This window comes from Artibeus jamaicensis, unplaced genomic scaffold, assembly GCF_021234435.1.
Source record: "Artibeus jamaicensis isolate MK-2021 breed Jamaican fruit bat unplaced genomic scaffold, CSHL_Jam_final contig_463, whole genome shotgun sequence".
NCBI classification, from domain to species: domain Eukaryota; kingdom Metazoa; phylum Chordata; class Mammalia; order Chiroptera; family Phyllostomidae; genus Artibeus; species Artibeus jamaicensis.
This window is the reverse complement of record NW_026521841.1, coordinates 2,017,448-2,042,554: the sequence shown is the minus strand read 5'-3', so window position 1 is coordinate 2,042,554 and position 25,107 is coordinate 2,017,448. Positions and strand designations below refer to the sequence as shown.

Here is a 25,107-nt window from a genome sequence, read left to right as displayed (position 1 = left end):
ACCAGGAGGGCAGGCTCCTGTGACAAGGCTTTAACGGGACCAGCAACGGCTTGGGGTGGGACAAAGGACATGAGGGCCCATGTGACCTCAGATTCTGCATGAGTGTTGCTATGTCCCAAGAAGGAGGCCCAAGCCCCCTGAGTGTCTGGCTGTGGCTGGGTGCAGAGCGAGAGGACAGTGATACACGCTGGGGCTGACAAGAGAACTCTGAGCTGCTGTTATGGAAAGAAGTTTCAAAACCACTTCCCTTCCCCTGCTCTGCCCTTTTGCGAAACTATTTAGCAAACAGGACAGGACATCCTGAAAATACAGAGGGTGGCCTGTGACAGTCACTCCCTGGGGGGGAGTGACTCTCTATCCCTATTTCCTCTTGGTAGTCAGGGTCAATCACCCAGCCAGCACCACCATCCTTTTCAAAGGACTGTCTAGGGAAAATAGTGTTGCTGCCACAAAATGGAGGGAGGCTCAAGGCCAGAATCCAGGAGGCCCTAGGGCTCCTCTTAGTTCTAGGTGAAATCAAGTGAGACATACCAGCGGGACCAGCGAAAAGCTCCTGGCCCCAGGAAAGAAGGTATGAGTTACACCACTGAGTGAAATAACCCACCCAGCAAAGGTGCTGGTGGAGGACAATGGAGTGTCACCTTCTCTGAGGACAAAACCATTCTCTGATCTCTTGCAGAAAGGATGGTGGTCTCTTATTTTCTTCTCCCCTGGTATGTCATATGGATTTTAATATATTTCACCCCATTTTCATTTCCTTTCCTCTCTCTTTTCCCCACTTTAATACAGGGCAGCAGGAGCCCTTCAACACTCATAAAAATTGCCGAGGACCTCAATGACCTTCTGTTTACATAAGTTATAGCAACATTTACCATGGCAGAAATTAAACCCAATAGCATTAAAAAATGTATTAATTCATTTAAAAACCCATAAATCATTACATATTCACTTTTTATACAATTAAAAATAACCATATTTTCCAAATATAAAAGAAATTGGTGAGTAGAAGAGTGGCATCGGTTTTACGTCTGTGCAAAGCTTTAATGTCTGGCTTAATAGACAGCGGGTGCATTCTCTTGTCTGCTTGTGCACTCCGTCTGCTGCAGTATGTGGTCGTGGTTAAAGACGACCAAGAGAGCTGGCTTCTGTCAGAAGTGTAGCTGGGGATGGACTTGGAGGACTCCAGGGGTTTGTGGACCACACCGTGGAGGGATGCTGTAGTGGTCGGCTTTAAGCCACACATTGTAGAATATATGGAGAGAACCACAAAGAGGAAGAGACAACTCCAAATGTCCTAGATTAAGAGTTGGATGAAGTGATTGATGAATCAGCTCCTGACACTCCCTTCTCCCTTTTGGAAGGGCAAGCCACAGTTCAATGGTGAGGTCAGTCGCTGCATGCTAGATGAGAGAGGATTTGGGATGTGAAATAGGGGAAGGATGTGTGTCAGGCAGCCAAGGGACTCGGTGTAACACACCTTTGTCATTTTCTTTGGTTACCCAGCATCTGGACACCCTTTCTTTTTGGGCAAATCCCCCACTGAGTGTGTTCTGGAAGAGTCTGCCTCCTCCTTGAGCTAAAGCAGCCGGACAATCTCTCCTTCTGTTCCAGGAGCTACAGAATGAATGCATTCCTGAGGTGTCCTAATCACATCCTCCTTCCTGGTAGTATTTTAATCTTGCGCTCACATGGCAGACACAAATGAGGAGTAACTGTGGCAGGAGGGGGTGACACTGGTGGCATTATTTAGGTGGCAGTGTCATATGGCCAGTGGTGGGGCACCAGCCGCAGCATCCCCACCAGTGGTCCCCGAGGTTCAACCTTACCCGGGTTTCTGGCTGCACAACTCTCAATCCCCGTGTGCTCGCTGACCTAGAGCCCAGCCTTCCTGTCAGGCTGTAAGCCACCTCTACCTTCCCGACAGTTTACTAAGGTGGGCATGTCATGTGGAGGGCTGGCTGACTGCTGAGGAGGGCTGGCTGGAAAGGCCTGCCTCCCTCATCTAGTGTGCTGCCAGGCCTGTCTAGACTGCTTCTTCCTCGAGTCCCAGGGCCTCCTGCCCTGCTGGTCTGCCTGTGCCCAGGCTTGACCTTTCCAAGGCATCCTGCAGCCCTGGGGATGGTACTGTCACAAAACTCTCCTGTACGGCACCTGTGCCTTTTCAGTCTACAAGGGGTTTGAATGCAGTCTTCCTCACCTTGCCTCAAATTTCCTATCCCCTGCCCTTCTAATGATTACAGTAATTAACAATTAACTTCCAACAATTACAGAATGTTTGTAAAACAGAAAGGAAAAATCATTCATGACCTACCACAAACTTTGTGATTCCTTTCCTGTCTTTAAAATGACCTCATGATGCCTGCGCAAACTGTACTACTACTGTTCCTTGGGTAGATACTGGCCCACCCCACTACGGTTGGACTTGGCCTTGTGCTTTGGCCAAGAGAACAAGTACACTCAACACATATCACATGTGAGCAGGGGCTATATCTGTGCTTCTGCTATGAGAAAGAACAAGCTGCAGGGAGTGCTACTCCTTCACTGGGAACTCAGAATAGAATAGGGATGCTGTAGTTTACACTACAGATGTACTGCCTGTAGTGTAACTGCTGCAGCCAACTTGTAGACCCAGGAGCGAGAGTTTGTAATGGTGGGCCACTAAGATTTTTGAGGTTATCTTGCAGCAAAATATGACTAATACAGCATCATATAGGAAAAACTAGTCACAGAATTGACACACGCTAAATACTGTGAACAGTCAGAGATGCTTGGCAATCAGGTAGATGCCCAGGCACAGCTGAAACTGCACTAATTTGCAGACTGAATAACTTTCTTGAGACAGGAAAGGGGTCTGACAAGGGATGACCTACCTGAGTAAGAAAGCTTGTAATTACATTCAACCGTGGGCTCTCAAACAGTAGGTCACTTTGGGGTAGAGGGGGTAAGGCAGGTCAGGTTAGGAGAGTGTTGCAGGCCCAGTAAGCCTCTAGCACAACACTGGCCAGGAGGTACTGGTAATTCCATGCTGCTCCCAAATCTGCCCACTGATTGCTCCAGCAACCTCCTCTTCTACTCCTAAACCTTACTGAAGAGTAAGTCCATGTCTGAGATATGATTTGTGGATGGAGGGGTGATCAGGGATCCTGGGCTCCTGGAAACAAAGATGGGTCTGAAGGTCACCCCAAGGCAGTAGCATCCTTCCATGCATTTCGCATATCCTGCTCATGGCTTACCTTCCACAGGTAGACAGCTGTGATCGGCCCTATCTTCTTGCCACTTTTAACCGTATACTTTGTGCATGTGGGCAGCCACATTCTCATTGCTCTCCAATGTACCTGCACTTCCTAGTACTATGTCTGGCTCAGAGTAGGTAGGTTCTCAACAAATATTTGAGAAAATAAATGAATGAATCTTTGCTTACAAAATGTTATATCCACTGCAGTTCAGGCCTACTTCCCACATTCTGACAGCTGGTGTAAACTGACAGTGTGTGCACGTATGTGCCCTTGGCTCAGTCCTAGCCGAGTACACTGAGCTGCAGCACCCTCAGGCTTTCAGGTACCCAGGTTCCCACGGTTGACTATTATTGCTAGACTTTGTTGCTAGCATGCCCCCTCACCCAGTAACTTATTTACATAATTCATATGGAGCTCAATTTAGATCATTTTTACTAGGTTGCTAATAAAAATGAATTCTCTTCAGGCTTCTTCCCCATAATAGTACCAATATATCTTTTTATTTTAATCGCCTTTTGAAAGTATTTATTTGTTCTCAGTCAGAAGAACATTACTCTCCCAGGATCTGGTTTTTGACTTTCTGACTCCCTGGGTATCACCAGTACTTACAGAAACACTAAACTTACTACACACACACACACAGCCCCCAGAAAACAAAAACAAACAAAAACCTCAAACTATTATTTTCCTGTTGCTGACAGTTCAAAAAGTTTGGACCTTAAAATAATACCTGACCCCGCTGGCCATGTCTGGTTAAGGCCACTATCTCAAGTTGTCCAATAACAAGTAACACTTTACATTATAGACAATTAATACTGTAAATCCTTAGAAATGCCACACCATGTGTTGCTCACTTCAGTTGTCTCTGAACAGATGTTACCACCTGTGTGTGAAAATTCCAGGTGCTGATTCGGTGTCACTTTAGAGCCTGGCACTACACGGGAGCATGTCCTCTGTTCCCAAAAGATGATGGTCTCTCTTCTCCTACGAGGAAACTTAAAACTGGGCAGACTGAGTCATCTCACACCTGACTGTTAAGATCCTTGGGATTTTCAATCCCTATATTCATGCCTAGTACTATGACAGACCCTACACTGGATACACATGAATGGTTTAAGCGACCTTTAAGAACATCTGCAATAGACATATATCTTCACATGTAAACTTAAAAAACACTTCAACATAATATATTGTACTGTATAGAACTATAATTCAACATAATATATTACATTACTAAAATATTTATATAAATATCATATATGTATGAATTCACCGCATTAGAAAAATTCTATTAGGCTATCAAACACCAGTATCAGTAAAGACCAAAAAAACTTAACAGTAGGAACACTAAAAATAACAACTATGAGGTTTATAAACAAGAAATGAAGAGAGAATTCTTTACATTTGCTATCAATTATGTCACAACAGGCACAATCTGAAATACAATTTTAGTCTAGCAGTGTATAAAAATATTTTTATAACAACTTTTGATAAGTTGTAGTACCCCTTTAAAAGAAACCAAAATCCTAGCTGTATAGTTATTCCATTTCAGGACCTACTACTCAAAACAATTCAAACTACTGCTCCCAGCTAGCTCTTTAAGCACCCACCTGGACAGCAAATTCTCTCACACGTCACTATATATTCATATAACCCTCTATGTCTATGGCGAATACTGATGAGTCACCGTTAGGCATCAAACTCCAAGGCAGGAGATGACGGTGTTTGGAACCTGTTTTCAGTTTTAGGTTTGGGATGGATTTTTAAAAAAGGCAAAAGTAAGGTGGGTTTCGGTCATGTGTGTCTGATTTCTAAACACTTATGGGCACTCTCGAAGTCGAGTTTAATCTGGCATATCAATATTTAACTTGGGTGGTGGGGGAACATATTTTCCTGGGCTCTGAGTTATAACTACCCTGGCCTTCTTTCCAAACATTGGAGCAATTTTAGGAGCATCTGGAATGGATGTTTCTTCAGCATCTTCACTATCTTCATGATGTAGATCATATGAAATGTTCCCATATTCTCTTAAAAATGGGAAAATTTCAAGCAGAAACTGACAGAAATCTCTGCGAATACCGAACCACCAATGGTTGCCCCCTTTTCGCCTAAATGTAGTGGCCATTAAAGTTATCAATGAAAGCCAAAGAGGGACAAATATGGAGATGTAAGAAAAGGTATTGTGGCCATCCAATCTATGAACCAGCAGAACCTCAAAAGTGAGCAGGGGCACAACAATAGTGATCCAGCTGATGGCCATGGTCATGTGCGTTCTCCGCTGTTCGGCCACAACATCCAGAGATCTAAGGAACAGGAGGGACCAGACAATGTAATAGAGGACGACGAGGCAGAGGAAGGACATGAGGATCCAGAGGGGCACGAACACCACCAACCACGGCCAGTGGATAATCCTGTCCAGCCTTAGAGCAATGAAGATGAACTGCAAGATGTTGACAGAGCACAGTATCTCCAGCTCAAGTGACCTATCATGTCGAAATCCCCACACGCAGGCAGCCACGGACACGGGGGATACGAAGAAGAGTGGCATGAAGACCAGCAACCAGAAGTGGGTCCCTCTCTCCACCCTGTCGCAGACCAGGACTTCGAACATGAGCAGCAGCAAATGGATGCCCACAGCGATCAACATAGCTTTGAACTCCACGCAAGTCTCCCCCTCAGTGCGGTAGCGAGGGTTTCGGGCCCAAACGCCCGCACCCACCGAGGCACCTGCGATGACAAGAAGCTTCCACAACCATATGGGAGCGAAGACAGCCCAGTAGCTCCACTGGATGATGCCATCTAGGCGGAGGGGCAGCAGCACGGAGAAGAGGAGGAGGCAGGCGTAGATGAGGAACTTACTCGGGTTGAAGTCTTGGAACAGGCCCCTGGGGTTCATGGCAAAGCCGCTGCTTGCCCACCAGGGCGAGCTACTCCGCCCTGATTGACGGGCGGTGAGGCTCCAACGCTTCCCAGGCCCGCCGCTTTCCCCGCCTCGCCTCCAGGTGGGCAGCAGCAGAGGGTAGCCAGGCCGAATTTTCTGCCCGCGGGGCTGAGAAGCTGAAGCACGTGCGCACGCGGTCACGCGGACCGGCAGGAAGCGCAGTGGGGCGCGGCATGCACGCCCTCACCGTCCCAGCTACCCTCGGGACGCGGACGGCGCCCGGAGAGTGGGTCGCCGCTTCTGCCCTGCTGCCGTCCGCCTTCACTCCATACCTACTTTGGAGGCCGTTACTGCGCGGAGTGCTGGGAGGAACCGGGCCGGTCGGCTTCGGCTCGGGGCGTGGCGCGCTGCTGACTACCCCGCCGGCCTGTTGGCAGCGAGCGGGTTACGACTCCCGCGGACGCTTCCTGGCCGCGCCGCGAGCACCGGGCCGGGAGTGAGCTCACATCCTCCCCGCCGTCCTGGGGGCGGGGCCCAGGCGGGGGCGGGGCCGAGAAGGACCGGAAGCTGGCGGGGGCACGGCCCTCCTCGGTTGCCCGGCCCGTTGCCGCTGCAGACCTCGGGGTTCAGTGTCTCGTGGTGGGGCTCTTACGCCGGTTTTGCGGAAGGGAGCAGCGTGGGCACGAATCTTCACTCGCTGGTGGGAAGAGTGTGGGAGTTTGTGAGCGAGGCAGTGGGTGCGAGTAACCAGGAATGCATAGGGCGGTGTACCGAAGGTGTGTGCAAGTCAGGTGGTGGGTTTGTCCCTGAGCCAAGAAGGGAGGCTAGAGTGGGGAATCAATGCAAGGGGGAAGGTGAGGGGCTTTGCCTGCGATAGATGGCTCCCAGGGCTGGACTGCGTTTGGTGGGTCAGCTGACCGCTCATGCTGCCTATGAAATGGCTTAGGCAGAGCGCCTGGGCAGCAGCTCGACTTATACCAGCCCCTTTCACCTCAGAGGTGGCAGTGGGTGTTGAGGGGGACGGTGTTTAGACCCCGAAGGGGCACTAGGTAAAGTTTGGGGGAGCAGTTGAGAACTATATCGAAAGAGCAGCAGGTCCTTTCTGCCCCCAGGTCACCCAGCAGATTAGGACTCAGATTCAGGGCTTTTGACTTTATGCCCTTAATCCTCGTTTTGGCTTATTTGGTCCTGCCGCAGTGTGATTTTAGCAGAACAAAGTTGGAAAGAGGGCACTGGACCAGAGGTTAAGAAATTTGGGTTCTAGTCCAGGTCTTGTCACTCAACCACCTGAGAAACCTGAGCAAATTCGCCCACTTCTGTCTTGGTCTCGATTGCTGGGCAGTTAAATTAGGGGCTGGCCTGAGGGGTTTCCAAGGGCCAACAGTGCTGCTGCAGGTCTGTGATGTGGAGCACCACCACTCTGGCCAGCAGGGCAGGCCCTGGAGAACTACCCCCTCTCTTCTCCACTCCTCCCCTGCTCAGGGCAGCCCTGGCTGCTCTCCTTACTGCCTTTCAGCCTTGACTTGTCCCATGTAGTCCCATTCCTTGCAGTAGGTGTTGAATGCCAACAGTAATGGCCTCAGATGGGGGAGGCCATCAGAGGAACACATCTGGTGTCAGGGGCTCTTTGGGGTAACGAGGAAGGGCTTCCTGAGATAGAAATGGGGGTCTTGGTCTAGATTCAGGAGCTGGCTTTCCCTTGGCCAGCGTCAGCAAGATGTGCAGGTAGTGTGATGTGGGGTGGACAGTCCAAGCCCTCATGGATCTCCCCACAACTTCATTGTCTTCCACCTTAGCTTGGGGCAGTTGGGTAGTCCTGGGGAAGGGACTTCCAGCTCAGTGAGCCCTGCCAGTCCTCAGGGTTAAGATCTTGTGGACGTGTCTTAAGGGCCCCTGGTTCCAAAGAACCCCTTGGGAGTCATCGTAGGGAGAATGTCAGCCAAGTGAGGCTCTAGCCTTCCTCCCTCTGCTGCTCCAGAGTTGCCGTAGTCTGTTTTGTATATGGATTTTTCTTTTACTATTTCAAGTAGGGATTTGCCAACTAAAAATAATTTAAAATTAAAAACTCCTGTGTTCAGCCCAACTATGAAAACAGTTAATAAAAGGACATAGGATTGTTCTGAGGCTGAGAGGAATCAATGCACAGAAAGCACTTTTGTATTTCCAGAAGTGGGAGCAATGAATATGACCACACTGGGCAAAGTAAAGCCCGAGGAGGGTGGGGACCTGCTACAGCTCCGTGGGAAAGCTGCTGCAGAGCCAGGTCCTCTGTTGGAACAGTCACAAATCCTCCCAAGTCTCCTTTCTGCTGTCAAACAACCTCAGGGCCTCTGCTGCCAGCTTTGTGCCAGACAGGGGTTTAGGGTGTGTTTTCTCATTCCAAGATTTCTATTTAAAACCAATGCCTGGTTATCTTCATCCAGGAAGGGGGGTTGTGAGGTGGCCTGTCACAATGTGATCTACCCCTGCTGCCCTACCCCTGAGGGAGGTCAGAGCCGGCTTCTGGGTTTGTGCCAAAGCCATAGGTAGAGAGGGCCTTCTGTCTGCCATTTCCTCAGCTGGTTTTCCCGTGCCCACAGGCTGGACCCGGTTCTGTACATTGGACACTCTTCTTTGTTGTCCCTGGTGTGGTCAGTCTCTCAGAGGTCTGCCTTTGTCTTTATATTTACTTTTAAAGTTCACATGGACTGTTTACTATGTACCAGGTGCGGACACAGCTGCCCACGAGGCTGTACACAAACCACAGTTACAGAGGGGTTGTAGGGGTGTCGGTGCTTCAATCCACCAGCACAGGTCTGCCTGTATCCAGGGTCAAGGAGCATGGGCTTCTGGGATGTCTCCCTAGTGCTTAGCATCCTCAGTCCCAACTTCCCTTTCTAACGTAGGAGGTTCTTCTAAGCTGGCCCTTGTCCACCTGCTGACTAAGTCCCTTTCCTGCCAGTCTGCTAACCTTCCTCTGAATGTTCTAGGCACGGTGCTGCTGTTTGTTCCAGAGTAGCCTGTCTCTACCTAGCCTCTCTCCTTCCTGGACCACCAAGACCCAAGACAGGGCCTCAGGCTCTGGGAAACCTGCTCAACATCTGGTGGACTGGTGACCCTTCACTGACCTCCCATGGGACTCATTCCACTGGGTTGAGTCTGTTTGGCCATCTTTCTCCCTCTGAGACTTGAGTTCTACACATCCAACCAGAACTCATCATAGCAAGTGCTTGAGAAATGTTGCTAGAGGAAATGTGTGAGTTCATGTGACCCTAATAATGCCTGTGGTACTTCTGTTCCAGATCCTAGATCCAGTGGTTCGCTTCCTTCCTCACTCTGAACAGTGTGGAATCAGTCAGTCTGCTCACTGCCAGCATCCCAGGCCCTGTATCATCCACACAATGGCCAGGGTGATCTGTCTGCTCACGAATTAGTTATCAGTTTCCAATCAATGCTGTGACAAATTGCCACAAAAACAATGCCCACTTATTACCTTGCAGTCTGTGTAAGTCTGAGAGTCTGAGCACAGGGTCGTTCAGCTGGTTCTCAGCTTGAGTCTCAGTTCTTTGGAGTTGTAGGTCCGAGCTTCCCACTTCCCTGCTATCAGCTGAGGGTCAGTCTCGGCCACGCACGTTTCCTGGCCCTCTGGAAAGCCACAGTGATGGATCGAGCCCTCATGCTTTTGAACCACTCAAGCCGACCCTTCGGCTGCGTCTCCTGTGTTTTCTGTTTTTAAGGGCTCATGTGAGTACTTGGGCCCAGACAGATAATCCAAGCTAATCTATTTTCAGGTCAGCTTGTTAGTAACCGCCATCCCATCTGCAAAGTCCCCTCACAGCAGTACCTCTGTTAGTGTTGGACTGAGTAACCTGGGGAGGTGGGTGGGAATGCCGGGGTAGTATTAGCATTCTGCTCAGCAGCTGCTGTTAGGCCCCGCACAGTTCTCCCTACCCTGAGCTTGGAGACGGCCTGCTTCAGGGGGGGCCACTTCTCTGGGAAAACCCAGCTTTCCAGAAGGAGCACTTGCCAAGTGCCCTCCACACAGACCAAGGTGATAACGCTGGGTTCCCTGGTTGCCCTTGGTGACATCCTGGTGCTCTCCTGAGCAGCTGGAACCTGGGCTGGAGTCAGGATTCAGTCATGGTCCCCTGGCCCTGGAGACCGGATTGCCTTGCTGAATGTCCTGTAAGTGCACAGCATGGGCAAGGGGATGACCTGTATAGAAAGCCTGGGGAGCCCTGGTTGGGTGACTTGGAGTGTTGTCCTGTGCACTAAAATGTGGGTTTGAGCCCCAGCTGGGACACATACAGGAGGCAGCCCATCAATGTTTCTCTCTCCCTGCCTCTCTAAAATCAATAAGAACATACCTGGGTGAGTATTAAAAAAAAGAAAAAGAAAGCCCAGGAACATCTTCCCTTCTACACCTCGTTGCCAGTTTGTTTCCATGAGCTTCTTCACAAGGAAGCCCAGCTCTCCTGGCCCTCTGTCAGCCTTAGCCCCCACTGTCACTCTTGGTCCCTAGTCCATAAATGCAGCGGGCTCTTGCCTCTGCCTGCAGTAGCCTCCTTCCCACTCTTCTTGCCTCCATGCCCCCGACTCCTCAGTGTGGTACTGTGCTCAGGGTCAAGGTCTCCCAAGTCCTCGAGGCCCAGGTGCAAGTGAATGCTATCTACAAGCTCTGTGACCTTGGCAAGCACAGAGCCTCAAGTTCCCTCTGTGAGATGGAGATAATCTCACAACTGTGAGGGTGAAATGAAACAATATATGAAAACCCAGAATATGCACAATTGTTCTGCTGGCGGCTGTTGTTACTGTGTTGGCAGTAGATCAGGCATCCCTTCTTTCAGGAAGCCTGTCTTCTCTCAGGGGTCGTGATCCTCTGTTTGCTACTCTGGCTGTGCCAGGCACATGGCGGCTGTGCCAAGGAAAGGGCCTTCTCTTTCATTTCTGCATCTGCAGGTTCTGGCACAGGCTCATTAGTAGTAAACTTATCCAGAAAATCACAGGCCGGTAGAAAGGTTGGAGCTGATGTGGCATCTTTCTCTCATGGTAAGCAGTGGAGCAAGGTCAGTTTCTGGAGACAGGACAGCCTGTCTAAAGGCAGTAGAGCTCGGGTTTGCAGGGAGGTGTTGCTGGGCTTGAAAGGAGACCTAGAGCACACCAGCCATTCGTGCTGCACTGGGCCCCATATTTCACAGCACTGAATTCTGAAGCTAACTTTGAGGGAGTGTGGCGACAAAGGCACTAACCTCGCCAATGGGGAAAATAGATGAAACGAGGACTAATACTGTGGCCATGCTTTCTGCTAAACTCACAACTGCACACATGTTCAGCTGAGCCCTGCTCTTGGTTTATCTGGTACCTGGCCCTGTTCCCCAGCTCACTGCAGTGAAAATAGCCCCCCTGAAGAGCCAGACTCTGGTTGGGACCCCTTGAGATTTAGCAGCTTTTCCTTAACTCAACTATTCATTTAGCAAATGTGTGTCAATTATCTGCCCTCTGACCTAGGCCCAGCTGTCAGCAGTGAACAGTTCTTATAGCTTCTCCCATGCTGGTCCCTTCTGAGGTCCAGTGTCACCTCCTCCAAGATGCCTTCCTTGATCACCTCACCTAAAGTTGTCCCTGTTCCTATTTATGTCACCCTATTTTATTTCCCCTGTTTCTTAGAGGGCCATTAAATACATGCTCACTATAGGAAAATCTGGTAAATGCAGTCATTTAAAGAAAAATTAAATCTTTAGTCTTACCACCTACAGAAAATCACTGTTAACATTTTAATGTAGTTTCTTCCAGTTGATCGCCTCTGTAAAGACATGTCATTGCCCACATATTTTATTCTGGTTTTTTTTTGCTTAACATTAATCCTAAGATTTGCTTATTTTCACATCTTTAGATCTTGCACTGCATGACTAGTGTTTCACAGGTGCTGCCAGCTTGTTTTGAAACTCAGCTCTTTCAAAGAAGGTTCCTGTCTGCTTCTGATGGTCACCTGGGATATTGCTACCTTGAGAAGACTTTACATTAAATTTAAATTAAATTCAGCCCTGGATGGATGGCTCACTAAGTTGGAGCGTCATCCTATACAACCAAACTGTTATGGGTTCAATTTCTGGTCAGGGCACATGCCTAAATTACAGGTTAGATTCCCAGTCAGTGCATGCAGGAGGCAACTGATTGATGTTTCTCTCTCTCTCTCCCTTCCTTCCTTTCTCTCTCTACAAATCAATAAATGTAATTGTGGGTGAGGATTAAAAATAATAATAATAAATTCAGTTATAGCACTTACTTGAGGTATTTTGAGAACACATCTGTAGTGTAAATTCAGACTCCAGCCTCTGTGAGTACAGATTTGTTGGGTGGTTTTGTTTCTGCCCTGCATGGGCCAAGGATGGGACATGATGGTTGCTTGATGGCTGCTTGTCATTCACCTTACATGGAGGGAATGGCCAGCCCTTTGGGGTCCCAGCTTAAATGCCTGGTGTTAGATAACCCGCACTGGGTACTTTCTCTTCCTTCGTGACCTGTGATATAGTGGCATGTCTAGCAGGTGTCTGAAACGTGGTGAAGTAACAACTAGAAACATTTCTCAGATTACCATAACCACGTTGGGAGCTTCTTCCTAGTGGCCACACGATGGTACATCACAGAGTTGTCCAGTACTTTGCTCACCCGTCCCAGCACTCTGTATTACGGTGCTTCCGGGGCTTTTCTGAGAGAAGGAGCACTGTGGGCTTTCTCACTACACCCAGCTGCTTATTTAGATGAGTCCTTCGGCGCATTTCCCAGAGATTGAATTACCAGGTTGAAGTAATGAATATTCTAAAGACTTGATATATAAAAGACTAGTGTTTTTAGAGGTCAATTTTTTCCCCTTGTATGTTGTTTTGCAGAAATGGAGTTCATGCCACAAGTTAGGGGTGTGAATCTGCCTCTACCAACAGCACCAGGTGAATGCTTTTTGGTCTGGAAACCTGCAGAAAGGTGAACGATGAACATGGCCCAAGGTAAAAAGGCTGCATGAGACTCAACATCAGCTAAAACCTAGAACTGGTTTTGATGTGTGTGGGCGCACCTGTGGAGTTGGTGGCTGATTTGTTGTCGATCACGATAACCTCCAAATATGGACCCATAAAGAGAGCACTGGTAAAAATTAATTTAGGCATTCAAATACAGTTAAGTATTAGTAATTTAAACTGATTTTTTGTGGGTATGGGTGGGAAGCTTCCTGAATTGTGGAGTATTGTTAAACAAATGGTAGGCATTCAGGTATCAATTGTTTGTGTTTAAATTGGCATTACTAATATTTTGAGCAGTTTGCCTGTAGAATTTAAGTTTTCTCCCCCATTCTTGTTCACACTATTAGTTAATTCAGCAAAATATTTTTTATTGTACAAAGATAATCCTCAGTTCAGCTTTCTCTGGATTTTTCTCTGGATCTTTCTGTGAATTTCGAGATAGTTGCTGTAGATGAATGAGTTTACTGGAGCAGAAAGATATACCTGTAGAATTTTAATCCTAATTTCACTCTGAGTTGCCTTTAATGCTTTTATTGACTGGTACAAAATGGCAAACAGAAATAAACAAATAAACATAAATTAAACACCTCTGCACCTCACTCAGCGCCAAGCCCTGGAGTTTCCCAATGAACAGCACGGGACTCTGGCCCTTCAGGGGCTGTCAGGCTAGCAGTGCAGGACACGGCACAGCATGGCACCGACACTCCTTGTGCGACATTTTCAGTGGCTTCTCATTTCTTACAACAAAATCCAAATACCTTCCCTCGCCCTCCAGTGCCCTGGTTGACTGGCCTCAGCCCATCTTTTTGGCCTTATCTCACCATCTGCTGGGCTTGTAGGGCCACACCAGCCTCTTTCTTTTCCTCACACCCTCAGACCCATTGCTACTCCTGATCTGTGAGCCTGGGCAGATGCTTTTATTGCAGAGATATTAACTTAGAGAGCCTCAGGGCCTGCAGCCATGCTTCAAGACATTCATTCATCACTCACCTGCTGTAGTCAGACTGTCTACTGGGACCCAGCATGTGCGAGGCCCTTGCCCCCCATCCCGAGGACTGGTTACACCCGTCCACAGCATACAGCCAAAGGGCACAAACATGAAACACTGAACAACCGTGAAAGAGCAAGAGAACACACCAGAGGACACTGAACAATGAAAAGTCAACTAAAAACTAGACAAAAGCAGCATTGGAAATGAACTCTAGGGGGAAGGTTGGGCCACCTGGGTGATGGGGAGAAGGCTGGGCTATTGGCTGTAACAGACTCCAGACTAGACCAGTGCTAGAAGTCCCTTGGTGTGTTTAAGCACGATCCAAGGAAGGGACCACCTGGATTCAAATCCTAGAACTGTCATTTCATCAGCTGTGTGTCCTGGACCAAATGACTCAGCCCCTCTGAGCTAGGTTTTCTCATCTGTAAAACGGGATTCATAATATCGGCTTCAAGGGTAGAGATGAAGTAATAGAGGTGTAGAGCCTGGCATAATTCTTCTTGCTCTCACTCTCTCCCCGCCCGGCTGCAGGAGGGAGGAGTGCCTGTCAGGGAAGGACGTGGGGTCACCCTCGGCTCTGCATCAGTATCCGATGGGTTGTGACTAAAGGAGAACTTAAGTTACATAACTAAAATAAATGCCCCAGGTGACGGGTACTTTTTTTACCCTGGGCCCAGTTCTGCTTTATAAATTAAGGAGGTGGGTGGGTCAGGGGTCTCCAAGTGCAAATCCAAATGCAGCGCTGCCGGCAAAACACAGGCAGGTCCTCAGGCCTCAACCCAGTCAAATCACAGTCCCTGAGGTTGGGACCTGGAATGCAAACTTTTTAAAGCTCCTTGGATAATTCCAGTGTGTAGCCAGGCTTCAGAACCCTCAGCCTGATGGTCCCTGAAAAGCCTATAGCCCTGTCCTGGCTGCTGAGGCTCAATGGATTGAGTGCTGGCCTGTGAGCCAAAGGGTCACCAGTTCGATTCCCGGTCAGGGCACATGCCTGGCTTGTGGGCTTGATCCTGGGCTGGGAGCTGCGAGAGGCAACCACACATTGATGCTTCTCTCCCTTTCTTTAAACAAAAAGAAGGAGAAACAAAGTTTGTAGCCTCGACAGTCTGTGTTTCTTTCCCCATCGATTACCTCGTGACGCCATGGGGCGTCTTACTGAGTGTGTCTGGTCTGGGGCTCAGCTCCTGCTTTCACCACAGCTAGGAGGTTCCTCTGGTGCTGACTCATGATGAGATCAGAAACCACAAGCTGGGACTTGGTCTAGAATAAATCTTGAGCACCACCTGTTCAGTACCCTGCTCTGGAGGAACCTTGAGACCTGGGATGCTTTTTCAATGCATATCAGCTGAAGTAAACTGAAAAGAAATCTTTAAGGCCAAACAAAGATACAGTATAGGATTAACACCTAAACCAAGAAATCCTTTCCTTCTTATGTAGCAGCTTCTTACCCAAGAAAGAAAGTGAAATTCTGTGGGGTTCCTGCTAGGCTTAGATTATTCTCTTACACGAACACGAGAGTTATTTACTGTTGCTGAGGTTCTTTCCTAACTGCCTGAAACAGCAATAAACTTCACAGCCTAAAGGGAGCCTTCAGAGTGGTGAGTTCCTGTTCATGTACTGAATCCTGTTGCAAACCCATCATTCCCAGATTTCCCCATGAAGACGGGTCATTTCTTAACTCCAAGTGCTTTTACAGAGCAGAGGGGTTGAAGAAAGAGATTGGACTTTACATTTTCTAAGTGGGTGATTAAAAAACTCATTAAAAATTGTATGTGACCACTAGTACCAAAACCACAGATGTATCAGCAAAGATAGCATCATAAATTATATGCTGAGGGTAGGGGGTTTGGGGAGGGTGTGTGGGGCAGAGGTATGAAAAATACCTAGGATTTAAAAAAAAATTAACAGCAACAACAACAAAAAGCAGGACCACATTTAGAAATAAATATAGGCCACAATTTTCCACCTTTGGGCTGAAAGGGACTTTGAAAGTGGGAAGCAAGAAAACAGTCTTCAGTGTGCACCAGAAAAATGATGACAATGGCATGATACAGGAAGAAGAGCACCGCTTATTCAGCATGCTGTGTGCGGTGGGAGGTTTGCTCACGTCACGGGGAGGAGACTGAGGCTCAGAGACGCCAAGTGCCTGACCGAAGTCACAGAGCCGGGATTTGAGTCCAGGTGTTCCTGCACCGCACCACCTTGTCCCCACAATAGTGCAGGGAACGAGATGGGATGACATCTACTTGGACGTACATTTAGGAAGAACTCTGGAGGGCTTCTGCCAGACAGCTGGTTAGAAGTTGGTTTTAAAGAATTATTTCTGAAGTCACCCATTCCTAGCCATTACAGAAATGTGTGTATGGACCTTGGGTGAATGGAGAAGTGGATGGATAAGAACCCCCTTTAGATGTAATGATTTAGGCAGTTCCTGGGAGTAGGGTTTTAGAAAGATGGCTGGAGGGGACTTTGCCCCATTCCTCAGCGTGTGGCCCCTGAACATGTGGCTGGTCAGTGGCCTTGTTCACTCATCACAGTCACCAGGAGTGGCAAGTTGGGTGAGGCCAGTGGCCAGGCGGCAGGGCAGTGAGGGGGTGACGCACTCTGGGCATCTGGTTTTTCTTCTCGTGATCTTGGTCAGAGCATTGAAATCATGGATAGTACAAATCTAACCAGCAGATTCCGTATACTTTCTGGGAGCGAGGCTTTGTAGTAGTTCCTGTGTTGCCCTAATCTTTCAGTGCGGAAATCTGGACGTAATCACCCAGTCATTTCTTCCCTCCATTCCCCGCCGGAACATGCAGACCGAACAAGACATGCTGGAGGGAGTGGGGTGTTTGTCCGGGGTCGGGTCTGCTCCCTGTGCGTGCACAGCAGGCGCTGGTACCGGGCTTTGAGTTCTTCTCTCTAAAAGTGAGACAGGATGGTGAGAAGCTAGGAAAATTCCTTGGCAAATGGAATAGGGAAACTGAGACAGAGAGCTGAACACAGTGGCTGAGCAGCTTATAGCCAGGTGCAGGTGGTCACCAGGGCAGAAGGCCCCAGTGCCTGGCAGGGGGCAGCACTGGGGAAATCAGGACCTCACCCCAGGGTAACTGCTTCTCCCCTGGCCTTTCCTCCCTGGAGATGACATCTAGGCCTCAGTTGTACTTCAGCTCCAGGGCCAGAAAAGCTGCAAAACCAGGCGGGCAATGCCAGGGCCAATTGCAATGACTGAAGGCCCCCCTGCCCTGTCACTGACCAATCAGTGAGTCCATGACACTCAAAGGGCACAGCCGGAAGACTGGTGAATATTCTGCTGAAACTCTCCCCTGAAGCCTCTCCTGAGCCTCCTGCCGGCAAAAGAGAGATGAAAGCCTCAAGACAAAGGACCCAGTGTGCACTCTCTCTGGGGACAACCTGCAACCTACACTGTTTCCTTTCCCTTCTCCTGTGCTTCTTTCTCCAGGAGGCACAGTCTCCTAAACTCTTAGGCAAGGGGCAGCTGGCGGCTTGTACCAGGCTAATCCTACGAACCTCTCCTCAAGGGCTCCTTGTCTCTGACTTCCCAGTGAGCTAAGGCAGCTCAGCCTGGGCTTTCCTGTTGCTTCTTCTGTGCTAAGCCTGTCCTTGTCCTACTGTCCTCAGCTTTAATAAGTGTAACTTCATGGTCACCTGGACTCATGTTGTAATATCTTTCCTATACAAGATCAAGAACCCACACACTACAGCTGGCCCAAGGCATACCCACTCAGGGCCAGGCCCCTGGCCCGCAGCAAGAGCAGACGCCCTCAGCAGAGCTGGCAGGGCACAGTTTTAGGTCCAGTTTTTGTGTCCCTGGTTTTCTTGTCCTGCCCTTTGTCTGCTGGCAAGACTGCTTCCTGGCCTGGTGTCCTTGGGGGTGGTGGCTTCTTGCCTGTGTTTGCAATGTAGGGTCGTGAGTTAAAGCCTTGGCGTTCTGCAGGGCAGCCCTGGTCTGATCCTACCCCTGCTGCTTACGGGCTGTGAGCGCCGAGGCATACAGCTTGGTCTGTGCTCCTCTGTTTTCTCTTACTGTAAAGTGGGTGATGCTGGAACCCACCGTGATGGGCTGAGTGTAGGGTCTGGGACGTGCAGACCAGTGCTGGGAGGTGGAAAGCCTTCCCTGACTGTTAGCCGCTCCCCTACTTAGAAAGGGTTTATTTATCGTTTTTAATTTTTAAAAAGATTTTATTTACTCATTTCTAGAGAGAGGGGAAGGGAGGGAGAAAAACAAGAGAGGGAGAGAAATATCAGTGTTTGAGAGATCATTGTTCATGTGCCCTGACTGGGAATTGAACTGGCAACGTTTCGATGTGCAGGCTGGCGCTCAAACCACTAAGCCACACCAGCCAGGGCCAGTGAAGGGGGTTTTGTTATATCACTCTTTCTGTCTTTATCCAGTGATTCCCTTTGACAAAGTCTGGGGCATGCTGACTGCCAGCTGAAATGCTTCCTCGCCAACCCGATCCCTTTCTTTCTTGGATTAGGAAGAAGTCTTCCAAAGCTGCATTCTAACCTCTGTCAAGATCAGCATTTTGTATTCAGCTTTGGAGAAGGGAGTATGATTTTATTGCCTCTTTAGTGGAAAAGTTACCTACTGTTTGGATCTGTGCTGAAAGCTGCCCACCGTTGTGTGACAAAGGCACACTTCCTGCCGCATTCCACCAGGGAGGTAGGGCTGGTGCCAACACCCGGGATTGCTTCTCAGAGCCAGGAGCCCTCTGTCTCTAGTTGGCATATGAGAGGGGAGAGGCAGTGGTCGGGAAGGAGGCCCAGAGGGTCCGTGTGCCCACCTCCTAAAATTGGATTCGAGCTTTTGTTTTGTCCTAAGTCCTCATTTGGACACAGCTGGATTCCTCTCAAGATAAATAATATTGAACACCTATTTGTCTTATACTATGAACCACATATTGTTACAGGCCATGAGGTACTGTATTTTGTCATGTATAATGCATACTTTTTTGCCCAAATTATTGAGAAAAATAAGGATGCATATTATACATGGGTAGAACTAATTCTGTACCTATGTAAATGTTTTTAATTCTTTTACTTACGCTTGTGCATTAAAAGTGTACTCTAGAATAATGGTATCGGTATGCAAAATAACTCCCTGGAATATGATAATTGGTTTTGTTTCTAAATATAATTAAATACATAATTGAATAAAAAATTAAAATGAAGCATTTTTTTCCATGAAAGTTTGAGTCAAAAACGTGGGTGCACATTACATACTGCACAGTACAGTCGGTATGATCATTGTCTAAATGTTTGCACAAGCGGACCCTGAGGCTCAGAGCAGTTAGTGGCTTCTCAAGCTCAGACAGCTACAAAGCAGCAGAGCTGGGTGCACAGGTGCACTGCCTTGAGTCCAGCTTTGAACATCAGTATGCAGCCTCCCCCCACCAACTGAGGAGAAAGTAGCATTTATTGAGCACCTCGTATGTTCCAAGCATGATGGAGGAATATATAACTAAATCCCAGATCAACTCCTCCTTCCCAAGGAAGATTAAAGAGGGAGAAATGGAGAAGGGGGCCAGCAGGTGGCTCTGCCCTCCTCTGCTGGGCTGGAGCTATAGGACAGGGAGCTGTAGGGGTTAGGCCTGGCAGAGCCATACCAGGGAGAGGGCAGAAGCTGCAGAGCCCCAGGTGACCTCAGCTCTCCCAGCCCAAGTGCAGCTGTCCCTCTGGGCAGAGAACCTGGAACACATCTGCTCATTAGCAGACATCAGGATGGTTGGCTGACAGCTCCTCCTGCAGGGCCTCCCTGAGCTCAGAAGCCTGCCAGCCTGGGCACCTCTAGCACAGGCCCCAGAGCTGCTTTTCCCAGCTGCTTGCACAGGCAGGTGCAGCACAGGTGTGATAGCATTGGCTTCAGGATCCTGGCCTCCGCATCCAAGGCCTTGTGGGATGCTTCAACTTGGCAGGTTGGGTTGCTGAATTCCAAAACCAATTAATGTGGGGGTTAGGGGAAAATCTGCCTGACTGGTGGTTTGGCGAAATCTTCAATCACTTATTAGGATAGAAGAGTCGGGTAGTGTGCTCTGTCTGCCCCTCAGCACTGGCTGTGGCCAAGTAGGATGGGCCGCCAGCAGTGCTTCTCACTTAGTCTGTCCTCCTTCCCAAATGCAGTGGGGGTGCATCTGGGGCAAGGGGCCCTCGAGGCAGCAGCATCTCCTCTGTAGGTTCCCCCAGACCCACTTTTCTTGCACATCAAGCAACAGTCCCCTTTCAGCCTGCTGGGAGTTCCAAGTGCCACATCACATGGTCAATTCAAGAGCTGAGGGGTCAGCCAGGGTGAGAGCCAGGTGCCTGGAAGAGCCTTGGCCGGCAGAGGCAGTGGTCAGCTTTTGGCCTGGCCTCCTCACAGACTCAGTCTCTGGGGTACACAGGAACCCTGGGGCTAACCTGGAACCAGGGAGCCAGAGCCAGACCACAAATCCTTCTGATCATTCTGGAACAAGTGCTATAAGTAGGAGTTGGGGGTGCCCTCAAATTGTAACTGTCTGGGGTCTTCCTCTATCCATTAGGGTGGTTTTTCCTTTGGATGGTTTGACAGCTAGTGCAAGACAGGTGAGCCTCATCAGTCATGGGGCTGCTAGTCCTCATTTCCCTGAGGGCTTCAATATACTTCTCCAGATTTAGGGCCTGTGTTACCCCACTGATTGGGGAGCTCTGGGGGCTTTTGCTGCAGCCAGTTAGGCAAGCCAGCTTCTGAGGAGCCAGAACTCTGTGCAGATCTCTGGTGGACCTCAGAGAAAGAGGGTAACAGCCCCACATTTGGTTTACACGGGCGGGTGTGTGTGCACACACTCTCCTAAGGAACACTGACCCCAGCCAGAGCAGGGACTGAGGGAGCCTGGTTAAAGAGTACTCAGCTTGAGGGGAGGAGAGGCGAGGCATGGAAGGATGGTGGCAGTGGATTAGCTTTCCAGAGCCATTTCTGGAGGCTGAGATTCCAGGGTGTCTTGTGCTGGCCCCCTACCTCCTGGGAAGGGCTTGCCACGGGGAGACTGTCATAAGGGTTTCCGCTGTCAAACACCACCTATTCCTGCTCAGAAACTTCTGTTTCCATGGCAGGCCAGGTTTTCATATTCACCCTGTTGTTGTTTTCTTCTCCTGATGAATTTTCCTAAATAAACCCCCAAATCCTTTATTAAGCTGTGCCATTCAGCCTTGCCAATCACTTCTTGAGCTCCCTCACTCTGGGCTTTTGTTTCTCTCCATACCCGCTGCCTTAAATGCCCTCCTTCTCCTTCCCTCTCTCCCACCTTGTGTTTGCCAGAATCCCCTTCAGTTTTAAAGCCTAGTTCAAGCTCCACCTCTCTCTGGACACATCTGGCTGTCTGCTTCACTCTGCTGTGATGGCTCTTGGCTCTGAAGTCCTCTGAAGTTCTCTCTTCCGAGGGCTCTTTCCTTAGCTATAAAATGGGACAGTACCGTATTATGAATTTGTTGTGAACACTATTTGAGATGACATTCATGAAAGTGGCCAACACATAGTAGGTAATGCTTACTTAGTAGGTAAGTAGTAATGCTTACTACTTACTATGTAAGTAATTACATAGTAGGTAATGCTCCATAAATGCTTCACTTCTTTTCCTGTTCTATTGCAGGCACAGGGGTAGGGAGAAAAGATGCAGTCTCTGGCCTCTCAGGTCTAAGGAAGCTGGGAGAAGGGGCACCTTACTTCTGGGGAGGGGGTGGGGCAGCAGGGAAGGCTCTGGTTGAGTCTGAAGAACAAGTGGAGACGACTGAGGGGACTAGGGTGGTAGGAGTGAGGGAAGGCAGCAGGGTGCAAGGAGGAGGGGGTTCGAAATGTCTGGGGAAAGGGGCCGGAGTGCTGGGTGCTGTCCGGGAGCAGCTGGGCTGGAGGCTGGTGGCCTGGGCCTTGCAGTGGCTGAGAGCCTGGACTCTACCCGGGAGGTGGGGAAGTCACCGAAGGTGTTGAGGGGAAACACCTGCTCTTAATTCTATGTGGAGTGGGTTGGGAGAGGCAGACCCTGGAGGGCGGGAGGAGGAGGGAGGGCGCCAAGCCCAGGGGAGGCCGCCTGCAGGTGGTCCTGACTCAGGCTTTGTTCGAGACCCTGTCTGGTTCCGGCCTCTCTGACCCCTGCAGCCTCACATTACTTTTCCTGGAATAAACGGTGGAAAGTTTGGATTTTCTATTTGGAGTTATTTTGAACTTGGCCTGGATAAGGGAGGTGGGCAGGACCTTCCCTAGGGCCCCTGGTTTCATTTCGCTGTGTGTTCCTACTTCCTTGCATTGGTGGTTTTAATCAAATTCTACACTGAACACCGTGTTTGTTTTACTGGGCGGGTTCTCCTTCATGGACTTGGGTCTTCAGTTTCTTTCCCCACTGTTTTCACTGCTCCCCCAGTTGAGGCAGTTTGAAGCAGAGGGTGGAGAGCTTTGAAGATCGGCAACATGGGGGTGGGGAAAGGTGGCCTTGCCCTCCTTTGGGCTCCCATCCCAGCGTCCCACAATTGTTTGCTCACTCTTGTGACCTAATACCCAGCACAATACCCATCGGCTGGTTTGTGGTCAGTAAGAATCGTTACGTGAATGGGTGGGATGCCAGAATCTCTGTGTCTCCAAGTTCCCGGTATATAGTGGGTGCCCAATACATGCCCCTCCCCCACCTGTGACAAGCAGTGGAGGCAAGGACCATCTCAATCCTCCTCAAAGTTTATCTGGCCCACATATCCCTCCTTGGTGCATCCCGGGTCCAGCGCTAATGCGAGTGTGGTCCCAGTGATCCAAATCTGTGTGCAGAGGTGAGGAGTGGGGCGCAGGAGAGGCGCTGCCTCCATTCCAGGTCTCTGAAATGTGCTGACCTATTTCTGGAAATTGCTTACTTTTCTTATCACTGAGCTTGGCTGCCGTTGGGGCATTTCTGGGTGGGTGGGGGATCCCGGAAGGAAACCAGCACCAGCCTGTTGTTTCCCTAGAAGCCCAAACACAAAGAAAGGATGGCGTGGAGGTGGTGTTTGGAGCAGGGTGTTTTTTTCCCTGATGAATAAGCCAACTCCTGACAGAAAAAGGAAGGCTGTTGTCCTTTAATCTCATGTTTCGTTCCTCCAACCCGGTGGTCTAAGTGTGTGTGGGGTAGGAGGGGCTGGGCAGAGGGATGGAAGAAGGTGGGTTTCCACATTAAATAATGGCGGTCAGGTGAGTGCGCTGAGGGAGGCCCAGACTGGCCCACAAAGCTGCACGGTGACCCTGTGATTCAGGTGTTATCATCCTCATGTGATAGAAGAAGCTCAGAGAGGTGAAGGGGCTTGCCCAAGGTCACACAGCATGTATTGATGGAGCTGCCATTTGACGCAGGTCTCTTGGCTCCAAAGCCATGTTGAAGCATCCCCCTTGATGGGCAGAACAGCAGAATAAACACAGGCCTGCCCTCCCCACTCTTGTTCTAGGTCATTCCGCTCCCCTCCATCAGAACTCACCATTTCCTTGCCCTGGCCTCCTCACTCATGCCTGCTACTGCATGTGTGGCTGAGCCAGGGAGAGGCCAGCTTCCAGACACCGCGGTGAGAGGTGGGGCCTCCAGGAAGCATCGCCCTCAGGGTGGGATTTCAGGCTGCCACCGCCTCTGCCTGTGGGTGGGGTGGTGAGAGCCAGGCCCCGGGGGAGGAGGGACGCCTATCTCCTGGGAACCGGGAGCAGATACCAGTCAGTGCTGGTAGCCGGAAAGGAACAGCAGCCACAGGGCCCCTGACTCCTCTCAGTCACAGGGCTGAGTTTGTCCTTGGCTGTCAGAGCCGACAGGGTTTATCAGGTGTGCTCACCATTAGAGAAAGCCTCAGGAGCCAAGAGAGAACCCCATGCTCTGTGGCTGCCCTCTGTTAGGGTGGACGGAGGTGGCCTGGGTTGTAAAAGGTCATTGGAAATCACAAGGCTTGAGGTCCTCCACAAGGAGGAAAAGAGCCATTTGCTTCCCAGGGAGCCTGACCACCAGGGGAGAAAGTTCAGGACAAAATCAAACACCACAGATTGCTCGGTGTGAGCAGGGTCTAGAGAGAGAGGAGGTGGTCACCTCCCACCATTATGATGGCTACTATTGGAAAATGGAAAATAAGTGTGGGCAGGGATGTAGAGAAATTGGAATTCCTGTGCACAGTTGGCAGGAATATAAACTAGTATAGCTACAGTGGGACATAGTATGGAGGTTCCTCAGAAAATAGAGCTGCCGTGTGACCCAGCAACCCCACATCTGGATATACACCCACATATTTGAAAGCAGGATCTCAAAGAGATATTAGCATAGCTGTGTCCAGAGCAGCATTACTCACAGTAGCTAAGGTGTAGAAGCCACCAAGTGTTCACTGATGGATGAATGGATAAGAAAAATGTGGTCTGTACATACAGTGGGATAGCATTCAGCCTTAAAAAGGAAGGAAATTCCGACATATGCAACAGTGAGGATGCACCTTAAAGAAGCCAGTCACAAAAGGACAATTACTACGTGAGCCCACTGACTGGAGGTACCTGGGACAGTCACATTCACAGAGACAGGAAAGTGGAATGGTGACCATCAGGGGCGGGGGACAGGGGTGGGGAGTCAGTGTTTGGTTCAATCCGGGCCGAGTTTTGGTGTGGGAAAAGGAAGAGTTCTGGAGGTGGGTGGTGGTGGTGGCACAACGATGCGAATGTACTAAGCGTCAGTGAACTGTCCACTTAAAAATGGTTGAGATGGTGAATTTTATTAAAACTAATAATAATAGGGAAAACCCTTCCAGTTGCTAGACAGATGTCCCTGATTCATGAATTTCTTAATAAAACCAATTAGATCTTAAAAAAAAAAGAACAGAACAAAACTAAGGAAACAAATGTGGGCAAAGAGTACCCTATAAGCCAGACTCACACCGAGCCCTTTGCATTATTTTCATCCCCCATCAACCTCTGTGAACTAGCTTTCCTTGCAGACAAGGAAACTGAGGCTCAGAGACGTACCATGTGTCGCCCAAGGGCTACTCAGCTAGGATGTGGCAAACCAGCAT

The 25,107-nt window shown here is 49.4% G+C and overlaps 2 protein-coding genes across 2 annotated transcripts; one reads left to right on the top strand and one right to left on the bottom strand.

The window, feature by feature from the left end:
• Positions 1 to 4,424: 4,424 nt before the first annotated feature.
• Positions 4,425 to 6,593, bottom strand: TMEM185B (transmembrane protein 185B). Its single transcript, XM_037146244.2, has one exon. It carries the CDS (start codon positions 6,130 to 6,132, stop codon positions 5,080 to 5,082), a length of 1,053 nt encoding a protein of 350 aa, XP_037002139.1. The 5' UTR covers positions 6,133 to 6,593; the 3' UTR covers positions 4,425 to 5,079.
• Positions 6,131 to 13,427, top strand: LOC128627622 (translation initiation factor IF-2-like). Its single transcript, XM_053666548.1, has 3 exons — positions 6,131 to 6,158; positions 6,294 to 6,893; positions 12,987 to 13,427. The coding sequence occupies exons 1-3, from the start codon at positions 6,131 to 6,133 to the stop codon at positions 13,079 to 13,081; spliced, it is 723 nt and encodes a 240-aa protein (XP_053522523.1). The 3' UTR covers positions 13,082 to 13,427.
• Positions 13,428 to 25,107: the final 11,680 nt, after the last annotated feature.

Excerpts from the sequence above, each read along its gene's own strand:
- TMEM185B (XM_037146244.2), bottom strand. The coding sequence starts at position 6,132 with ATGAACCCCAGGGGCCTGTTCCAAGACTTCAACCCGAGTAAGTTCCTC.
- LOC128627622 (XM_053666548.1), top strand. The coding sequence starts at position 6,131 with ATGGCAAAGCCGCTGCTTGCCCACCAGG. Across the intron at positions 6,159-6,293 it reads GCCGCTGCTTGCCCACCAGG|CTGAAGCACGTGCGCACGCG; the intron begins GCGAGCTACTCC and ends GGGGCTGAGAAG. Across the intron at positions 6,894-12,986 it reads CATAGGGCGGTGTACCGAAG|AAATGGAGTTCATGCCACAA; the intron begins GTGTGTGCAAGT and ends GTTGTTTTGCAG.